The 20,579-nt window shown below is 40.4% G+C and overlaps 1 protein-coding gene across 11 annotated transcripts in view; it reads right to left on the bottom strand.

Moving 5' to 3' along the window:
• Nucleotides 1-122: 122 nt before the first annotated feature.
• Nucleotides 123-20,579, bottom strand: part of lrrfip2 (leucine rich repeat (in FLII) interacting protein 2) — a 28,902-nt gene continuing 8,445 nt past the window's right edge. The window contains exons 3-27 of one of the 11 annotated variants that reach the window (XM_032553277.1): nucleotides 16,867-16,953; nucleotides 16,601-16,660; nucleotides 16,147-16,206; nucleotides 15,992-16,024; nucleotides 15,817-15,888; nucleotides 13,420-13,467; nucleotides 13,236-13,298; nucleotides 12,946-13,035; nucleotides 11,770-11,832; nucleotides 10,385-10,438; nucleotides 10,234-10,290; nucleotides 9,935-10,009; nucleotides 8,697-8,810; nucleotides 8,301-8,342; nucleotides 7,477-7,608; nucleotides 7,130-7,201; nucleotides 5,622-5,792; nucleotides 5,455-5,547; nucleotides 3,963-4,055; nucleotides 2,933-3,034; nucleotides 2,478-2,610; nucleotides 2,221-2,391; nucleotides 2,049-2,128; nucleotides 1,019-1,123; nucleotides 123-932 (exon numbers count right to left, since the gene is read on the bottom strand). In XM_032553277.1, the coding sequence (XP_032409168.1) occupies nucleotides 822-932; nucleotides 1,019-1,123; nucleotides 2,049-2,128; nucleotides 2,221-2,391; nucleotides 2,478-2,610; nucleotides 2,933-3,034; nucleotides 3,963-4,055; nucleotides 5,455-5,547; nucleotides 5,622-5,792; nucleotides 7,130-7,201; nucleotides 7,477-7,608; nucleotides 8,301-8,342; nucleotides 8,697-8,810; nucleotides 9,935-10,009; nucleotides 10,234-10,290; nucleotides 10,385-10,438; nucleotides 11,770-11,832; nucleotides 12,946-13,035; nucleotides 13,236-13,298; nucleotides 13,420-13,467; nucleotides 15,817-15,888; nucleotides 15,992-16,024; nucleotides 16,147-16,206; nucleotides 16,601-16,660; nucleotides 16,867-16,953 (2,181 nt within the window). In that variant the 3' untranslated portion in view covers nucleotides 123-821. The remainder of the gene's footprint in view (nucleotides 933-1,018; nucleotides 1,124-2,048; nucleotides 2,129-2,220; nucleotides 2,392-2,477; nucleotides 2,611-2,932; nucleotides 3,035-3,962; nucleotides 4,056-5,454; nucleotides 5,548-5,621; nucleotides 5,793-7,129; nucleotides 7,202-7,476; nucleotides 7,609-8,300; nucleotides 8,343-8,696; nucleotides 8,811-9,934; nucleotides 10,010-10,233; nucleotides 10,291-10,384; nucleotides 10,439-11,769; nucleotides 11,833-12,945; nucleotides 13,036-13,235; nucleotides 13,299-13,419; nucleotides 13,468-15,816; nucleotides 15,889-15,991; nucleotides 16,025-16,146; nucleotides 16,207-16,600; nucleotides 16,661-16,866; nucleotides 16,954-20,579) is intronic. The other 10 variants (XM_032553279.1, XM_032553278.1, XM_032553280.1 and 7 more) reach the window with 10 other exon arrangements.

The following is a 20,579-nucleotide window of genomic DNA, read 5'->3' as shown; positions in this document are numbered from 1 at the left end:
ACAATGACTCCTTCTACTAGTTTTTTTTTATTGTAATAGAGGATTCATTTTTCTCTAAAATCTGAAAACAAATACATTTTAGTTCAATTTTGTTACCTTTCACAATAAAACATTTTATGAGGTACACATTTAGAAAATTACTTTATTTTGTAGCAGTGGAATTAGAAAAGGCTGCAGACTAATAAAACTAATAAAATCCAAATAAAGGATGTTGCACACAGCTCTGTAAATCATACATTTATTCTCCAGAAATCTTTAAATATTTGAAAAAATTTCAAAGAAACTGCAGCAGACAGTTGTTTCTATATACTTTCACACCATGACTGCACCCCTGTTGTTTTATTATTTTAAATACATCATACCGTACCTGTTCAAACAATTATTTAATTCACTGAGCGGTGCAGCCCCCTCCCCGTGTCTCCTAAAGTGAAAAAGGCACTTCACTGCGTGAAGGGAAGCTGGGAAGCTGCAGGCCTGGAGCAGCAAGTAGATTTAAGTTTAAAAGCATCATTAGACCCGTTCATGCAACCTGTCAGAAAGTAGAGCCAAGCACCCGGCCGGAGGGGGAAACGTAACCAGAGGTTTTCCTCAGTTGCATCTCCCAGTTCTACCAGTTTGGTTTCCCAGTCGTTCCTCCAGAAGAGCCGGACCAAATCCCAACTTTACCAAAAAGAACAACAAAAAACGTTCAGATTTGTTTCCCTCTGCTACAAGATTGGAAGTGTTTTGGTTAGCTACACGTCTCCAGGCGTTGCAGCTGAGAGCAGAGTGAGCTTCAGGCGCAGTGTGGCAGTGGGAGGTCAGAGGTCACGGCGCCGGCCTCACTGCTGGGACAGAAGGGCGTTCCGGTTGGCCTTCATCTTCTCCAGGCGCTTCACCAGGTGGCTGTTGGTCATTTCCATCTCCTCGATCTTATCCAGAGCCGTGCGCAGCTATGAGGAAGAGGAGGAGGAAGAGTACAGGTTACGCATTCAGTCGCGACGCGTCACGTCAAAAAAACGCAGAGTAATCAGATTACTTCTCTCTGGAGTTTCCGTTTCTCGGCTTTGAGCTCGTCTTCTACTTTCTCTGAGTTATCAGCTGCTGACTTGTACCTGGCAACCTGGCCTTCGAGTCGGCTGATCTGAACACACACACACACACACACACACACACACACAGGAGTGCTTACTTTATGTTTACCGCTACACTTTTATGACTATTAATGCCAACTATTAGAAATTCATCCAACAGGTTTTTCCTGGATAAATCCGTTTCCTGTTGATTCAGACACTTTCAGGTTATTTTCTAAGGACTGTTTCACAAGAGAAAAAAGTAATAAAAAATTACCTAATTTAAAAAAGTATTAAAGTAGAATTAATGAAGTAGTTCAAAGTGCTTTACATAATAAAAATACAAAATTACAAAGTCATAAATAAAACACCATACAGTCAGCAGTTGAACAAACATTAAAATCATCAAAATCATGGACATCAAATAAGTTGCTGCTTGATGTGTTTAGATTAAAAGGATTTTTTTGGTTTGATGCATGAATTTATTTTTTATTCTGTTTTTCTTTACTGCATATTTCCATCTATTATGCAGATTGGCGTCAGACATAATCTACTTGAGCTGATGAAATTATGATCTATTTATAATAATTATAATTTTCCAAGTTTTAGTGTCTCTACCACTAAAAATAAACATGAATCGATTAAAGTTAAAGTCTTTCCAACCTGTCAGAAAGTAGAGCCAAGCCAAGTCAAAGATATTTGAGAATTTAAATGGATCACAATAAAAAATTCATTAACTGAAAAATGCTGCATTTTATGCGACTAGTTTTGATCTGAGAAACTGATGATGACAAAAACAGTAAAAGTGTTTAATTCCTTGGCTTATTGTTAGCAATGAATGGAATTTTTAATTGGATTTAGCATAAAGCTAATAGATGTACCGCTAACTTTTTGTAACATTACTAGAGATGTTACCATAGTTACACAGCGACGCACTGCAGCTTTGTGGATCAAAGGAAAACTATCAGACAGCGATCTGATTGGCTGATAACTTACATTTTGTTCCATTGTACCCATTTCTTGTTCGGCCTTTGAAAGCTTGAACTTGTATTCACTAATCTGTCTGTTGGCGTCTCCTGTAAGAGGATGAAGAGCAGAGCAATGAGGCTGGACATGCAGAGCGTTATTTTATGGCTCATGTTGTGGTTATGGAAGGAAGTGAGCTCACTCTGCATCTCGATGAAGTGCAGATCTGTACCGTTCTCCATGTTCTCCCCTTCTGGGAACGCTCCGTCCACCTTGGAGTGTTTCTGCTTCTCCTCCTCCAGCTGGTTCTTCAGTTTCCTGATTTGAGCCAGAAGCTCGTCCTTCTCGTCCGCCAGCTTCCGTAGCCTGACATCTGCAGGACGGGGGGGAAACATTGCACCAACCGACGGTCAGCGGCTTCACAAAGCGTTGCTACGGGTGACGGGTAGCGTGACTCACCCAGTGGGCCGTCGCCTGCAGACTCTAGCACCTGGGCGGCCTCCTGGGTTACCAGGGTGATTCCTGAGGGAAGAGGTTCATGGTTGACGTCTCCGTTGGGCGTCCCGTCTGGGATTATCACCAGGCCATGTTTCTGAAACAGATTATTAAAAAAAAAAACACCGATGAGGAAACAGATGCATTTGTTCAATAACATTTTTGTAAACTTAAATTTATTTAAATTAAAATATTTTTCAGTGTCAGATTAAGCTACAGCAATTACAGACAGTTTTGCATGTTTTTACCAGGAGAATAAAGATCAAACTGAAACCAGAAGTTGAACAAAACAGCAACAAATAAAACAAAATCAGCACATTTGGAGGAATAAGAAACCAGAAAGAGAAGAGCTGCAAACAAATGGATGGAAGCAGAGGTTTGGTTTGACCCTTCACCTGGCGGCCGGCCTATGAACCTACCTCTGCACCTCTGGACTTCCCTTTGATGTCGGCGAGCTCATCTCTGAGCTCGTCCCTCTCATTCCTAATGCAATCAAAGTATTCTTTCTGCCTCTCTAGGGCCTGGCCATACGAGAGAAGACAAGAGAGGAGACGAGGAGAAAGTTGGACATATGTCTGGACAGACATGCAGCACAGCACCACATGCAGAGGGACGGAGACAGACAGGAGCAAAATCACATGCAGACACGCCGCCATTTTGGCAAATTTATAGTATTTTAATCACGATTTTGGTGTGAAAAACCAAAACAAGTGCTGCATAACTGAAGTGTTCAATCCATCCTCTGATCAGGGAGAGAACATGGACAAACTGGAAACATATGAAGACATGGAAGTCCATCTAAAGCAGCCAAGAGGCCAAGGTGACTCTGGAGGAGCTGCAGGGATTCATAAAGTCCATGAAGAAAACCATGAGAAGCCAAGCAGGGACAAAAACACCGGGGTATTTTCTGCTCCTAAATTCAAATCATTATAAGTGGGTGAAGCACCACTTATGATGATATTTATTGCTACAAAGCAGCAATAAATATCACTTTCATTACTAATGGCCTAGTCAAAAGCCCAGACAAAAAAATCCACACTTTTTTACATTTTAATGTGTAAAAAAATTAAAACATGCAGTGCTTCCTTCCAGTTTACAAATCTGCACTAATTAGTGTTGTTCTCTCCTGAAAGGCCTTATTAAATGCAGTGATGGTCACATTGTATCAAAATGAGAGAAATCCTAAGCAGAGTGCATCCTTACAGCAATGCATGTAAAGTAAAAGGGTTCAGATTAAAAGGAAGTGAGGCGCTTCATGATGTAACGGCTGTAGTAATGCACAGGTGGAACATGCCTGTCATGCTGGAGGATCTAAGATCAGTGATGTCACCTCAAGCCTCCAGCCAGTCAGCAGATTTAACCGCCGTTATGACATGCAAAACCCCAGACTGTGCATGTAAGCAGGTCTGAGGGTTTCCATCATGCTGTCTGTCACAGCAGCCCTCCTACCGCCATCTTTTTGTCCTTCCAGTTTATGGTTTCCTGCAGGTCAAACACCTCTCTGGTGAGGTCGTCTAACTTAGTCTGCATTCGCTGGCTCTCCTGGAGCGGCATCCAGCAACGACAAGATAACAGCAGGGAGAACAGGAGACGTTCAGTGGAGCAGAGGTGAAATGAAAACACTGAGGCCTAGTCCATACACAGCCGATGTCTGGGAAAACTAACATATATTGATGTGTTTTGTTTATCCACACAAAATATCTGTTTAATTAATGATTATTTATGAAAACACTGACCAAAGTGGAGATTTGAGAAAACTCTGTGTGTGTAGGTGGGAAAACGGAGATTTAGAGGGACAAATAACGCACCAATATATCCACATATTTGCTTTGAGATAATTCCCAATAAATGCTGTTTAGCATATTAGAATATCTTAATATTCTAATAGTTTGTACACTTTTCCCATAGTAAAATTCAAGAACATTTTAAAGGTAAATTTTCAAACTTTTCCAGCACTACACATTGGAGATACAAACAATATAAATGAACTGAAAAATAATTTAATACTGTTATTATTACTCATTTTACGGTAGTATTCTACAATCTACAGCAGGGACAGATGAACTAAAATATAACAAAAATATGTTTTGAAATGTCTTTCCAACACATCCTGTACACCTGACTGATCTGAGAACAAAACATTAATTTAACAAAAATGTATATGTTAAACTCAGTTTAACATATAAAATATAAAATGATCAATAAGTCATTGAACCATTAGGAATAATAAATATTCATCACACTGAAATAATCCAAACAAATTGTGTTAAGGTAAATGATCTTCCGGCTCAAATTAAATGGTTGAATAAAGAAAAGTTAAACAATGTTCTTGCTAATGTTTCTGGCATTTGGCACATAGAAATAACTTTGGTAGTTCTGAACAAAAATTACCTTTTAATTAGGTGTATGGAAATATCTGGTTTTCCAAATTCAGGTTTTTAATCCAGCATTAGATTTAACTTTATTACAAAACTGTGCAGTTTTAATATCAAGCACTTTCAAGGACTTTATACAGAAATCAAAACCTTGAAAACACCTAAATGAAATTCAAGCATTTTCAAGGATTTCTGTCAGCTGAACAAACCCTGATCTGTCCTGGCTCCAGGTTTCACTCCTAACAGGAAGTCATGGTTTTTTAGAAACAATCTGATTGGCCGACAGGTTTTAGTTTAGTACCACACTGCCCCCTATGGGTGTGGCATGTTTAGATCAACGCTCAGGGGCGGATTAGTGCAGATTAATGTGGATGAAAATGTTTCTGAAACCGATCCCATGTTTTTTAAGTGATGTGGCGTTGATATTAGTTTTTCTAGAGACCCGGCTACATGTGGAGAAGGCCGGAGAGACACAGAGGCAGAAACAGGAGAAAGGAGGAGTCAAATGGAGCAGAAAGGGGAAGAAGTTCCAGAGAACCCTGATCAGACGTTTCTCTGCAGCGTACCTCTATGAGCTCGTCTCTCTGGCGGATTCCTTCCTTCAGCTCCTCTTGTTTGTGCTGCAGGACTGAACATGTGTGCTTCTGTCTTTCTAGTTCCTGAAACAACAAGCAACACTTTAACTCTGGACGTCTTTAGGAAAACAAGGTAAAAGCTGGACGTCCCGACTGACCTTCGACTTGTCGTCCAGCTCCCTCCTCATCTCGGCCATCTGCTCCTCCATCTCCTCCACGACGTCCTTCAGCGTGTCCACCTGGTAGATCAGGTTACCTTTGTCGTTGTCCAGCTGTGCGTTCGACACCATGGCTTTCTTGTACTTCTCCTCCACCTCTGTGAGCGACTCCTGATTTAAGTTAGGAAGCAGGTTAAAGAGTAAAACGCAGGAAGTTCATGTAGAAGCTGGGTTAACATGCAACAGGTGTATAAGTAGCATAAGAAACGAGTTTTTGACCTAAAGTAGACAAACAGTTCACACAGGGCGAGATTATGTATAGAACAGATTCTGTGCATTTAATGTCAATTTGCCCCTTTACCATTTTCACCTCCATTTTCTAACCCCTTGTGTCCATTTCACACACATTCAATTGATATTTCCTACCTGCAAGTGTTTTGATGAATAATGGAGCATCAAAAATCTTGTTTCTAAGATCTAAGTGTAAATTTTCTAAAGATTTGACGTTAAAACTTAATTTTTATGGATTCTGGTTGGACCAGCTTGAAATAGAGGCGATCAAGACGAATCTAAGAAAAGCAGCTCCTGATAAACTGATGCTGTGAAACACGGTGGCAGCATTATGCTGTGATGGGAAGGTGGAAGAAGCCCAAAACACGGCGATAATGAATGAAAACCTGTTGGAGGCTGAAGAAGCAGAAAAATGAATCTAAACTGATCATTGTTTAAATAATCTATTAGTCACGATTAATTCAATTAATGGTTTCAGCTCTAGATGAATCCCTGCTCCTACAAACATGAATCAAGTCAATGTAATGAACATGCCTTTGCAGAACTTGATGATATGACAAGAAGGTAATTCAGCATTTTGATTCAGGTGTGGTGGATTTCTGTTGCTATGGACGCAGCAGCTACATTTTGACCTCAGAAAATACTTTAAAATCAACATCTGGAAAAGCAGATATAATCAGATCTGGTCCCTACCAGAATAAAGTTGTGTAAAACCAACATAAACAGAGGTAGAAAATGGAAAAAGGGGAAAACGACCAGCAGCTGTGCTTGCATTTTCTAAACAAGTCATTTGTGAGCCATATGTGAAGAAAGGTCCAGTGAAGTCACAGTTAGAGCATTGCATCACTTTCAGAAGTGAAACAAGGCGGTGTGGTGAAAACCGAACCTGAAAGAGAGAAGATGGAAGTTTTCCAGGAAACAGGACAGTTAAAGTATCAAACTCTGCCAGGAACAGTCGGTAACCAGGCTGTTAGTAAACTCTTATCACTAGATAGAAAGTGTTTCATCTTGCTGAATCATGCCAACAGCAGCCAGGGATGCAAGGCTCCCATCAGACTGCAGGTGGAGCTAGTTAAAGCCACAGTGTCATATCAAAACAGGAAGTGATGCAAGCCCATGCAGTAGAGGTTCACCACACAGCACAGACTGAGAGGTAGGAGAGGTTAGTGATGCCAGAGGAGTGGGAGAAGACATGCTTTGAGCTCCAGCCCCTCTACCTTCAGCTCTTTAAGCCCCTGCATGTACCGCCCCTCTACATCCTGAATCTGGTCCTTTAGCTCATAGATATCCTGCAGAGCACACGAAGGAACGGTTGGGGTGAAAAGCAAACAGAAAGCATCCATTCAGCCGTTCACAGACAGTCCAGCTGATATAAACATCAAAAGCCAGATTTAAAGGGACAGCTCTCAGACGTCGAGTCGTCCCATGCTCACAGGGGGAAACGCTACCAAGAAACGAGTTGTTTGTAGGGAGGAGGAACATACATGTAGTGTTTCAGAGATCTGAAGAGATGAGTGGACACATATGTGGTCATGTTGAGAAGGTGAGACAGTTAGCGTCTTACCCGCAGTTCACTCAGACTCGTGTCAGGGTCGTAGATGCTACCGGTGTCTGTGCTCCCTCGCCTTGACGACGTCCCGCCCAGCGAGGCCAGGGAGGCTGCTGATAGGGCGGGCGTGGTGCAGCGGGAGGACGGCTGGAGATGCCACAGAAACTCAAGTTTTATTAAAATATTAAACAAAAACAGTGAAGAACATCCTAAACATCTCAGACACTTTCAGGATCCTGAAAAAAGCTGATGATAATATATTGATAATGGCATAAAAATAAAAGTTTGCCCTCTCAAAGACCAAAAACTTTGAGAGGGCGAAAAAAGTCACTATAATAGCAATATTTCCACTGAAAAATACTGTGATAATAGCAGCAGGAGGTTAGTGTTTAGGCATGAAAGTGGGGTTCAGTCAAGATGGAGGAAGATGATTGACTCAAAAGACTGACTGCTAAAACTGAACTAAAAGCTGTTTTCAAAAGGTCTGCAAGCACACGGTTTTATTTTACAATTTTTAAAATATTAAGACATTTTATATCCTTTGTAACTCTTTCTAGTTTAAATCCTCCTGAGGGGGGCGCTGTCATCTGGTCCTACACAGTTTTAAAACCTGACAGACAAGCTGATAATCTCCACTGACTGCGTGAACATCGGACAATGGTTTGTTGACAGCTCAGACATCAAGATAACTGGTGCGTCATGCATTGTGGGAAACCTGTGTTTTGTTCCTGACTCGATTTTTAGCTAAAAGGTTCACAAAGCAGAAGTTTGTCAGATGCTGCAGTTTACGGCAGACTTAGTGTGTGATGATGATACATTTTAGAACTAAACTTACTTACCCGACTGTAATCTGTATACTGCTTGTCACACTTTTCATCCAGCTGCAGGAGAGAGAAGTCAGATTGTTAAGCGAGTTGGAGACCATAAGTGCAGTCATGCTTGGGGTCGTCGGGTCACCTGTGAATCAGGAGTTAGTTCAAACAGAACCATCAGTCTGGGAAAAGTGCTGAATGTTCACAAACAAAACAAGCAAAATGTTTGTTAAAAACATCTGAGTGCATGCTTCTGCACACTGATGCAGTCCACACAACCTCTTTCATCTTGAACATTATTAGTTCATGTTTTCAGTCAAGTCTTTAAAACCAGATGTTACAATTTACAACCAGGACTCAGGTTTATTCAGTGCTGCACTGCATTTCCAGGCGCACACATGCGATCTCGGTTTAGACACTTACAGAGTCCAGATCTGGAATGCTCAACTCATCAAGGTCAGACACAATGCTGCCCCTTCGGTTGGAGCGGCTGAAGTAATCAGCAGCCGACTCGCTAATATCTGAGAAGTCAGACGACTACTCACACAGAGGAAGAGAAGAGTGGCAGAAAACATAAGAGAAGAGAGAACTGACAGGAAACAGTGGTAAACTCAGGATTTAAAAACAAGCTGAATGAAAGAAAAAGCTGTAAAACCTGAAAATATTCAAACTAGAGATGCACCAATCAGAGTGGTTCTGATTTAAGGCTTTTTAAAACCACGTTTAATCATATTTAAATACATTTACAATCATGACTAAACATACATAAGGCCACTTTAAGGAGCAAAAGCTAGCTTTTTAAAAAAATAAAAAATGATGATGTAAAACCCATCAATGCTTAAAATATACCCACTGTGTATTAAAACCTATGAAAAACTAAATGCCTTGAAAAAGTTCAAGGCTTTTAGGACCCTGTAGGAACTCTGTTGCCTAATACTAGTGGTGCACACAGCTAACTAAAAAGTTAGCTGATCTAATTTTAAAGCACTAATTATAAACATTAAGCACTAATTATAAACATTAATTCTGCTAATGCTAAAGCACTACAATGAATAGAAATAAATTAGAGGTTTAGGATTTATCTAGAAAAAATGTACTTCGGGGGAAGCAAAGTGAGCCAAACATTGTCAAGGTTAGCAAAAAATACAGAAGCGTTAAATGAAAAATTAGCTCTGCTATTAGCGGAAGTGTGCTAACCACAGTGTGCTAATACCAATCTCGTCTGTCAATTCGTTTTTTGATAATGTCTGGGTTTTTTTATCCTAAAGGACAATATAACATAATAAAAAGAGAAATGTACTTCTGGTTTGTTTGACTGAGCTGGAGGTTTTGAATTCCAAGATTTTTCCCATTTAGGCATCAAAGCATCCATCGTCTACACCAGATATCGGGCCATTCCAAGGAAAAGAACCCAAAGCTTTATCAAACTTCCTTCTGTTTAAAAATGTTTCTTGTTGTTTGTCGACCAAAGATAGCTGGAGTTTTAGTTTTCTTACATTTCATAAATTTAGAAAGAATGAAAATAATCTAATTTTTTCAGTATTTGATGTTCTGATGAAGAGATAAATCTTCTGCCAGTTTATTGGTGCATCTCTAATTGAAACCGCAGTGAAAGTTGAGGATCAGAGGCGGTTCGGTGGAGTCCAGCTGCAGCAGCTCACCATGCTGTCCCTCCGGCCTCGGCTGTAGCGTTCCTGGGAAATGCTGCTCACAGTGTCATCATCTGAGGAGGAGTGCTACGAATACCCACACATACAACACACACACATGGATGGTAAGAAACCAAAATAAAAGTAGGTCTGTTGCATGCCCAAGTAGTCACACAATCTCTATTAGCAGAAATTTTCTGCAATAAACTGAAGTATGAGTATGGATCCTAGTCCCTAACAGGAAAGGCGTCAGCTCATTAGCGGTGTGCTGCTGTGGTCATGCAGGGTAGCGGTGGGTTTAGTGTGCTCACCGCAGGGCTGCTGCGTGTGGAGCTGGCCCCAGAGGAGTACCAGCTGAGTTCAGAGGGCTGGGAACAAAGTGAGGAATGAGACGTGAGCGGCTGTGGGACGACGATGGCAAAAAACCCAAAACCTGGTTCCACAAACATTGAGAGGACTTACAGCTCTTGAACCGTAGCCCGAGCCGTAAAGACCAGCGTCGTCGTAAATAGAGGCCTGAGGGAAACACGTGGGAGACAACACAGGACTCAGCAACAAAGCAGGAGGGAATGTTGATGGTTGACGCAACACTCAACTGGGTGGAGTAGAATTACTCTCTGTAGGCCACGCAGCACAGAAACCTGTTCACACCCTGGCTCAGGTATTCACACTGCTTCCTCGTCATTTCAGCACATTACAACCACCAACCATGCAAGGGTTTAAAAAATATCGTCCAAATAAAAGTCTGAAAAGTGAGACTTGGATCATTATCCAGTCTCGTTAAGTCGGTACTTTAAAGAACCAAAGTTAAAGCTTTAAGTCCTTCAGGGCAGGAGTTCCTCAACTACTCAGACTCTGATCCCCAAAATACTGGAGAACCCTACTGGCAACTCCATAAAATAACCTGGAATTATTTCCCTCCATCTATTTAAAAAACATATATAGAGTCAAGTAATATGCACTTTTTAAAATTATTTTCTTTTAGAGAAACAATTAAAAGGTATATTATACATTATTTAATGCTACATTTATTTATTTCATTATGCATTTATTAATTTACATAATCTTGGTGGTACATGTCACAATGATTCTGAAAACCATTTTGCGACCCACCAATTGGTGTCTTGTGATCCCCTTTGGGTTCCCGACCCCCACTTTGGGAAACCCTGCTTTCGGATTATGTCCACATGAATTTTACAGATCTAAACATTGTTACTCAATTTTCCATCCCAAACAGCTCAAACCGAGGAAGACTGTACAGATAAAATCTGTGAAGAAGTCTTGGACTTTTACTAGGCCATTCTAACACATTAACATGCTTCAATGTAGTTCTGGCTGCATCTTCAATTTCTTTTCATCCATTTTCCCAAAAACTAGCCAGCTTCCCCGTCCGTGCTGAAGAAGAGCTCAACCACAGCATGATGCTGTCACTACCATGCTTCACTGCAGAGACTGGGTAGAATTAGACTGAGATTAAATTACTCTGATTACCAATTACTTTTAAAGGAAGTAAAATCCAACATCTCAATTGGTTGGACTGGTTTTTAATTATGGGCATCTGAGTAAAGGGGGCTGAATACAAATACCACACTTAATTTTGCTTGTACAAAAATTTGCACAATTATGCACAACTTGATGTTAAAATTCCAGTAAGATGTGAAAAAGTCTAAAAGGAAAATAATAATTTCCCAAATCACTAAAGGGACCATTTGTTTTACTGATCTGCAACAAAACGCTCAACTTCTCAGAAAGTTCTGACCTTTCAAACTAACGAACAGATCTCTGAACACTGGCGAGACATAAATCCACTCATCCAAAATCTCAAGGACACACCGACACAAACTGACCATGCTGTGGCTGCGAGACAGACCCGAACCAACGGTGGAGGACGAGGAGGAGGAAGTGGAGGCCTGTGGGGGAGGAAGGGATGATGGGAAAGAAGTCAGAGCAGAGGAAGGAGGAATGCTGTGGTGGTGAGAGATTAAAGCGGTGAAGTGGAAACAGGACGATGGTTCTGCTGAGCGCGTCACTTTTAGGCCGTTTAACTTCAGAGTGTTGAGAGACTGTCCCAGTCAAATCAGGACAGTCTCCTCGCAGGAAGGGCAAAACGTCCAGAATTCAAATGTTTCAGTTGATAAAGATTAAATTCCAGACTAATTTCTACATTTTTCAGCAGTTTAAATAAAATCTGGAGATATAAATCCATAACAATCACCTAGTTGGATTTTATTATCGGCATGTTCTACAAACTGTGAAGTAACAAAGATGAAGTTTTCCTTTCCAACGTAGCAGCTACATAACGGTGAAATCAACAAGTTGAATAAAAACTTGAGTTTGAATGTAGAAGATCAAATTTTAGCACCTGATAAAATTCTGATTTCCATTTTAAATAACAGACTAAAACCTGGAAACGCAAACATTTTCCAAACTCGGTTTCCTTTTTGGAAATAAAACCTACTTTTGAAAACTTTAAGAAAATGCCAGAGCCTTGAAACAATTAACTGCAACTACACAATGAAACCCAGCCTGTTTGTAGCCCAGTTTTTGCAGATTCTTTCAGTGGAACATACTGTAGCTCCAAATTATTTAGGAAAATTTGCAGATTTTTTGTAGAGTAGATTAAATGTATCCAAAAGAAAATGCATCTTGGTTAGTTGAAATACTTTGCCGCAATGCTACTTGACATGCTATTGGCTGATGTTTTAAAGGCAGCCAATCCAGGAGCTCCATCTATCTTTCTTGCAGCTGAATGGATATAAGACAGTAGATGTTAGCATCTGCTGTAGCACTAAGATGTTTTCCACTGTGTCCATTAATGCATACTAAGGAGCATTTGGGGTTTAAACTAATAAAATAGTCATTTGTGTTTTTAAAGGAGGTCTCATGCAAAATTTTTGCCATTTGTTGGCAGCTGTGGTCCTACTGAAATGACCAAGTTAGGTAGGTAACCATCTAATTCCTTAATGGATGTACAGCTTGACCAAGGCCCACTATAGCTGAATGACACAGAGATGGAGACCAACCCGGGGCTGATAGGTGGAGGTGGAGGACAGGGCTGGTGGTTTGGTCTTCGTAAGGCTGCTGTAGTTCCTCTGATCGTGGTACAGTCCAGTCTAAGAGAGCAATAATACAATATGACCTCAAACACGTTGCAGATGCTAACCTCCAGGGTCAGACTACAGAAATCATTAGATGTGATTAGTCAGGTCTATGAAAGGCAAATAGCCTGAAATAGAAAATCACTGTAAGCTTCTAAGAATCTGGACCAGCATGGCGGCGCCGACGCTCAGAGCCGGAGCTGTGATAAACTAACCAGCAGCCCTTTCTTGGAGGAGGAAGCCTTTTTTTGGCCACGTAGGTCATTGTACACAGAACTCTGTTGAGCCACAGGAAAGGCAGAAAGAAGGAAAAAAGCAGGACAGTGAGGAAACAGAGGAACATTTATAAAACCATAAAAATGACAGAAAGAAATGTCGGATGAAGTCAAAGGGACATACAGTGGAGCGGGAACTCTTCAGCAGGGAGCTGGAGGAAAGGCCGTCAGACTGAAGAGAGAGAAGGTCTGAGAAATTGGTCGGTCAAATTCAACATACACAAACACACACACACCTGCATGCTGCTTTAACACCACACACACGACACTGAAGAGACAGAGGCCACTGCAAGCTGTTGTTGGTTTCAAAACCACAATTAGAGTCTTTTTAATGAAGCGTGGGAGTGAACCAGGTTTTCTCTGTCTGTATAGATCATAGAATGATGCAGCTTTCCCCCTCCCCCACCTGTTACTGCAGTCATAATGTGAAAACTAAAGGAGCAGCACCTACATCTCACAGCTTGTAAAACAGAAGCAGCATCTCTCAAGACGATTGAAATGAAAACAACTGAAATGTTTTACGTAAAATAACTGGAAGAATAAATGTGTTTTATTGCAGAGCTGGAACTTTAACCAATAATTTTAATTAATTCATTAAATAGAATTTAAAGCATTAAAAATATTAACACAATTAATCACATTAAATTTTTTTCTACAGTAATGTCTGGAGCCGGTACCTTTGTATTCACACCCGTAAATCTGACGCACAAGCAATCAGCAACAACAAGCCGCTTCTTTTGGCCCACTTGAGGTTAATTTTTGCTTCAAAAAATGATTTGATGGGACGCTTGAAAAGGCTATTGTTATGTTTAAGTTGTCCTAAAAGTGATTAGCCAGCAAAGAAGCTATTCAAACCTAAAATAGCATCTCATAGCTAAGAATGTTGCAGCAGCGCAGACGTCCTCAACGCAAATGCCAGCATCCACATTTTTAAAGAAGTTCCATGAATGATCAGCAGTTCCTGAAACTCTGGAAAGCTGAATGGCTAGAATAACACTCTGCACCAATCTGATGGTTTAAAAAAAGTTGAATAACAGATTACTAATGATCTCTTAGGGAAGCAAGTTGAAAGATTTCAAAAACAAATGACAAAATGTTTTAAAGTAATTTAATGAGAACAGCTTCAGCAACCAAACAGCATTCTGCCTTCAAAGAATCAGGTTAGTCGCTTCTGAATACGAGCCTGTCTGAACTTGAAGTTTTTGGGAATGGTGTACGACTTTACCGGTAAACAAACTTTTGTGGGCCTGTCAGATGAATCTACAGCCTCACAGCAGCTGGAGGGAGCCATTCTGTTGTGTGCCTTTCACTATCTGTAAGGTGAAGACGCTGCTGCCAAAATGTGAAGTTGCATTTGAAATTGACCTATAATGCTTCTAGCGATGGTATGAATGGAACCCTTTGTTATGGTGAAGTGATTTGATTACCCCAGAAATATGCATTACAGGTCAGGTTGGAGCATTTTGGGGAAGATTTATTCCACATGCAGGTTTTCCAAACTCCAGTAGTTTAAACAAACTATATTTGTTTTCAGAGATCTTTCTGCACATGTAAACAAGTCTGAAGGGAAAGTATTGCAACAACAATCTGAAAGCATCACCACTACATCCAGTTAAGGAGTTATGGTGCATTTGATTTGCCTTGGAAATTAGAGTTTAACACAGCATGCTCTAGTCAGGTCAAACCAGTAGATTAGCCGTTGGACCAACTACAAGCAGTAATAAAAACCAGTAACAATGTTCACTCTCCATACAGTAAAAGAATATTATAGCATCTATGTGTGGGTGATATGGACTTAGAATTTTAGCAGAATATTTTGTGGTATTATTGTGATAACAATAAAGATTATGATAAAAAAAACTGCATGGCACAGTATTCATGAACCATAAACACAAATATTCCCATTTAGATTATGGAGCACAGTTTTTCTGCTAAGAGCGCCGAGGTGGATGGAGGAGACATTTTTTACCACTTTAACCTCAATCAGAGTGATGCACTCTCTTAATTAATAATCTCACTGTTGTTACGGTTTCATACGCTCTTATGGGTTTTTGGCAGGAATGTGATGCCATAAAATGCAATGAATTTCAAACTTTCAAAAGTACTAAGAAAGTTTACGACTAAAACTTTGTTTCTTTACAGTTGGCAATCAAACTGGGATCTTGGATTTACGATTAGCAACTCTGAACTTTTTATTAGTTTTGTGCACAAGTTACCAAGACTTTTTATTATATTTGTGAGTCCTCTATGTTTTCCCCATTTGTGCCATATGACATAAAACTTCATGAGATTTATTTTTTCTATGTAAAGTTCTGGAATCAGATGCAGAAAATGGTTTCAACAAACTGAAGGCCACCAAAAAAAGGCACTGAAGAATAATTGTTCTATATGAATATCTATAGATCAAAATATATCTGGCTCATTTGCATAACTGAATGCTCCAACACCTTCTAGGACTTTGGACTCTGCCGGTAATTAGGTCACATTCATGCAGCTGTACTAAAGTGTTGCAGTGACACACCAGGGCGTCCTTTCTACGGGAACTGGATCGACTTTTGATAGACCCCAGGTCATGTACAGATGAAGATGTCGACTTTAAATATAAAATAAATGTGAGCATACATTAGAAAAGAATTATATGAATGTGTTTTACACAAAAATCCAAATTCCACATATCAGTGTTCGTTTGTACACACCCTATAGCTGCGGACTGACAAAAGATCATCATCCTGCCCCGGTTGATGTGGAAACACAGAGTGGACAAACAGAAAGGGAGAGAGAACAGAAGGTGATGAAGGAAGACAGGAAGTAAATGGAGATAAAGAGGAAATGTGTGGAGGAGGATACGGACCCGGTGATGATGGTTGCTGGATCTACTACTACTAGAGGCTCGGGCTTTTTCTGTTTCAGCCTGGAGTCGGGAAAAAAGGTCAGCAAAGACAACATTTAGTGGATAGAAAGTGTCGAGTTGATTCAGCTGTTAAAGCTTGGAGCACACAGAGCAGATATTTGATGATATCATGCATCAAACCATTCATTTATGAATAAAAATGCTCAAATTTAAAGAACTAAAGTTAGAAGTTCAAACCAATTTCCTGCAGAATCAACCGTCCTATATAAAGCCCGACGCTGAAGCCTGCACTCCAAACAGACTCAGTCACAGTTCACAATGTCTCCAAAGCAAATACATATTTCCACTGTGAAGTACTGAGTAGTCTGGGAGTCAAGTGCAGCTTAAATGGGACTCTGTACCACACAACCGTGTTAGTGGCAAAGAAAGCAGCAGCACTTGGTTGCTCTCCTACCATCCACTGGTGGATCTGACCCCATTTTCTGCTGCTGCTGCTGGAGGAGTGGTAAGAAAGCTGAACACAGGGAGGAGATGCCAGGAAAAACAGTCATACCTCACTGAAAACCGCTGAAAAAGAAAATCTGGCCGACATTTATAGAACTTTTGGTTTCATTTGTGGACATGCAGCACTTTTATTTATTTATTTATTTTTAAACTTGCGGGACGTGGAAGCCAAACCTCCATAAAAGTGAAAGAGCCGCCCCGTTTTGTGTAAAATACCTCTTTCTGCTGCCGTTCCAGTTCCCTCATCCGGATGTCCCTGGCCTCTGCGCGGGCCGCCCTCTTCGCCGCCAGCCTCGCCTCGGCCTGGGGACACAACAAGAACACACCTGTCAGCCCTAAACCTGGAGGTCACGATCCACAGGCGCAAGCAGCAAACAAAGAGAGGGACGAGCGGCACACAGATAAACAAGGGAACAGTAATGGAGGAGTATTTTTAGGTATTCAAAACATTGACTTCCTGTTGGAGAAGAGAGAAGTTGGGAAATGCGGATGAGGTTTCACTGAATCAACCTGAGGAAGAAGACATAAAACTAAAACAGTTTTAGAGAAATGTCACCATAGTGATCTTATCAGAGTGATTATCGTGCGGAGGATTTTATATCCTGCATGATGCAAAGATCTGTTCCTTATCTGGACTCGTAGTCCAGAATCCATCTAGAGAATACAGGAAGTACACTTGCTTCTCCCGCTCGTCATGAATTACGTTCTATGTAGTATATAGTTCATATTTTAGTAGAAAAAAGGCACTTTTTTGTCATGATTTGTCATCATACACACGAGGACTAGAGGCAATGTCACACTGTGTCTTTGAGAGAGAGCAGCCAATGTTATACAGCTGCTAACAGGATGTTAACAATGTTAACAGGATTTTATTCATTTTCTAAAGAAAAACTCTGACATGTTGAGCATTTTATAATTACTGAATATAAAATTAGAACAGGTTTTATAAGACAATTCTCTCTCCAGATCTAATTGTTCTTTGCAGAACAGGTCAGGTCCAAGCTGCCTGGGTCTTCCCTCCATCCAGAACTTCTACAGGTTCTGAGTCAGGAAAAGTGCAGCTAACATCTTTGCTGACCCCACACATTCAGTACACAAACTGGTGACTTTTACCTTCGTCTACTGTAAAAACCAGCCACCACAGCGGTAGCTTCTCTTCTTATTTTTACATACTTAATGTCTGTACGCTGTGAGCACTTGAAACCAAAGTCAAATTCCTTTTTTTTCTCCATTTAAGAGCTGCTAAAAGACCAGGGGCCTCATGCGTAAAGCGTGCGTGTGCACAAAAAATGTGCAGCGCCATATTTTACACACAAGTTGTCATGTATAAAGATTTACTTTGCGTCAAAGTTTGCGTAAATATGCGCACACTTTCGCTGGCATGAAAATGTGCGGCAGCTACGCAAACTTTTTCTGTGGACAATATCAAACTACAAAGCGTCAAAACTCACCTAAATATCTGATTACATTCGGTTATCTAGACCAAGAAGCATCAAACCCGATGCTTTTCATGATTTTAATATTTTATTGTTTAAACGTAAACGATGAAACTGAACCGCATTTATCCTCAGACAATAAGCTAACACGCACAGAAAATAAAAATAAAAGTATGTGAAGACCTCGTTCGAATGTAAATAGTACTTTTTCTCAGTTTTTGTCTCATAAAGATGTAACTCATTGTTCTGTGCGCCGAAGCGCATGAAATGCATCTATGGGGTAATTTCATTCTCACTAAAAGAAGGAAACATGGTTGGATCAGCAGATTAATTCAAACCTGTTGATTAAAAATAATCAACAGGTTTGATTATTTTTAAGGTGATCAAGGTGTGTATGCAATCACACGTTTATAAGTAGCTGCGCAAAGGTGAGCCGCGTAATTGTGGAGCTTTGGCTCTGATGGAGAACATCGCCAATGGAAGGATTCAGAGGGAGCGTTTGATCAGAGATCATACTGATCTGCTGGGAAATGTTGATGATGGTTTATGAGCGTTTAGATTAATCCAGACTGATCATCCTGGAGCTCTGAGCAAAACTTAAAGAGCCGTGCGGTACCGGTACCGGTCCAGCTGCAGTCATCCTTCAGTCAAGTTGCCCGCTTTGTGAATGCGCCTTATGAACACAAAGCATCTACTATTTAGAATAAACGTCCACATTCCCCACTCAGAGACTCTCTGACTCGCTGTCTGTCTTTAAATCCCGGCTGAACGTGCTGCTGTTCAAACAGGCATGTGCAGGATTTCTTTATTTTTTTAATTTAGATTTTTTTTTTTTTACAATGTGTTTTTATTTTTGTGAGGTGACATTATGTGTCCTCAAAGCACCTTTTAAATAAAATATATAATTATTATTATTATAAATACTTATACTGCTTCGAACAAGGACGTTGCCATGGTTACTGCTTCACGTGGTGGCAGACTTCCAGGTATTTATAATAATTTACATTAAGATATATTTATGGGTGGCGACAGAGTGGACCAGCAGCTGCGCTATATTTCCCGCAAATTAAGATTTATAAAGGAAAGGTGCGCGGCGTGCGCACGGCTTTATGCATCCGATTTTTTTTGTGCGCCACACTTTTCTAAATTTTTCTGTACGCCAAGTTTTAGTGTGAAAACTGAACACTATTTTAAGCATGAGGCCCATGGGCACTGAACATTGTCAGAGATTCCTCACAACCTCCTACTGGACTGTTTCGTCATGCAATCAGTATTTCAACATCAAAGCAGAACCAGTTATATAGTCCTTTTCCTTAGCATTGATTGGCTAAACCCTCAATAGTGGAAATAAAGATTGTAGAGGTTAGGTTCTGGTTAATGAGTGTATTAATGCACATTAAGGAACATTTGGTGTTTGAACTATTAAAATAGGCTTTTATGAGCGTCTTAAGAAGGTGTCTCACACTTACATTTTATAGTTTTTTTTTTATTTTATCCATTTGCATTCAGTTTGATCTACTTTTCACCCCAGTCTGCTGTTGATCTTAAGAAAACACCATTTTGTTTTGTTTTATGCCATTTAGTACTCAATGAAGTGTCAATAAACTGACCTGATCAGTTTATTGATCAGGTCAGTTTATCAATAAACCGATCTGATCAGAATGGATGCACCGGTATTTCTGATGGTAAAAGATAAAAATAGATTTCAGGCATTTCAAATCAAAACATTTAAAAGTCACAAGAATTTTCTGACGTTTCCTGATGGTGCAACTCGGCATCAAATTCAGACTTTGGGGGAAATGTCGGGATACATCATGCATTCTCTGCTCTCTGCTGAACTCTTCCAGCTGTGAGGTAGTCGTGTGTGACTCTCATCCATAACAACATGTGTGAACCATCAACTTTGGGGGGGGGGGGTAATTTAAAGCCCTCGTGGGGAAGAAGCCAACAGTTTATAAACATAACTTGTTTCTAATCTGCCTATAAACAAAATCTAACTTATCCTGCCTTTATGTACACGGCTAAGACCAATAAAGACTCCTTGAGGCGGGAGCAGAGAAGTAATACTTATAAAATCTGCCCAACAGGAGGTCATTTTACAGAATACCTCAGCAGAAGGTTATAATTTAAACAACCCCAGGACAGGCTGGGGGAGGAGCCACTTAGTCATACAGGTTTCTGTGTAGCCAACTCTTTTATTACCTAATACATGCTGGAATTACTGCTGAAACAATTTAAACATGCCATCAACAAAGAATGGCACCCAAGTTCATGCAGCCTGGACCTTTATCTTCAACTAAAAGACAGTCCATAAATACTAGAGATAATGTGTACAGTATCTCACAGCAGACAAACACTGTCAGCATTCCAGCGTCTTATCTGCACTGCCAGCACAAGAGGCCTAAAAGTAGAGCTGTTTCTGTTCCACCAACAGCCTGCAGCGGACACAGCAAAAACATCACGATTTTCAGATGATCGAAATAAGCTACGGCT

The sequence above is a fragment of the Xiphophorus hellerii genome, chromosome 22 (assembly GCF_003331165.1).
Source record: "Xiphophorus hellerii strain 12219 chromosome 22, Xiphophorus_hellerii-4.1, whole genome shotgun sequence".
Lineage (NCBI taxonomy): Eukaryota > Metazoa > Chordata > Actinopteri > Cyprinodontiformes > Poeciliidae > Xiphophorus > Xiphophorus hellerii.
This window is presented reverse-complemented; position numbering and strand designations above follow the sequence as displayed.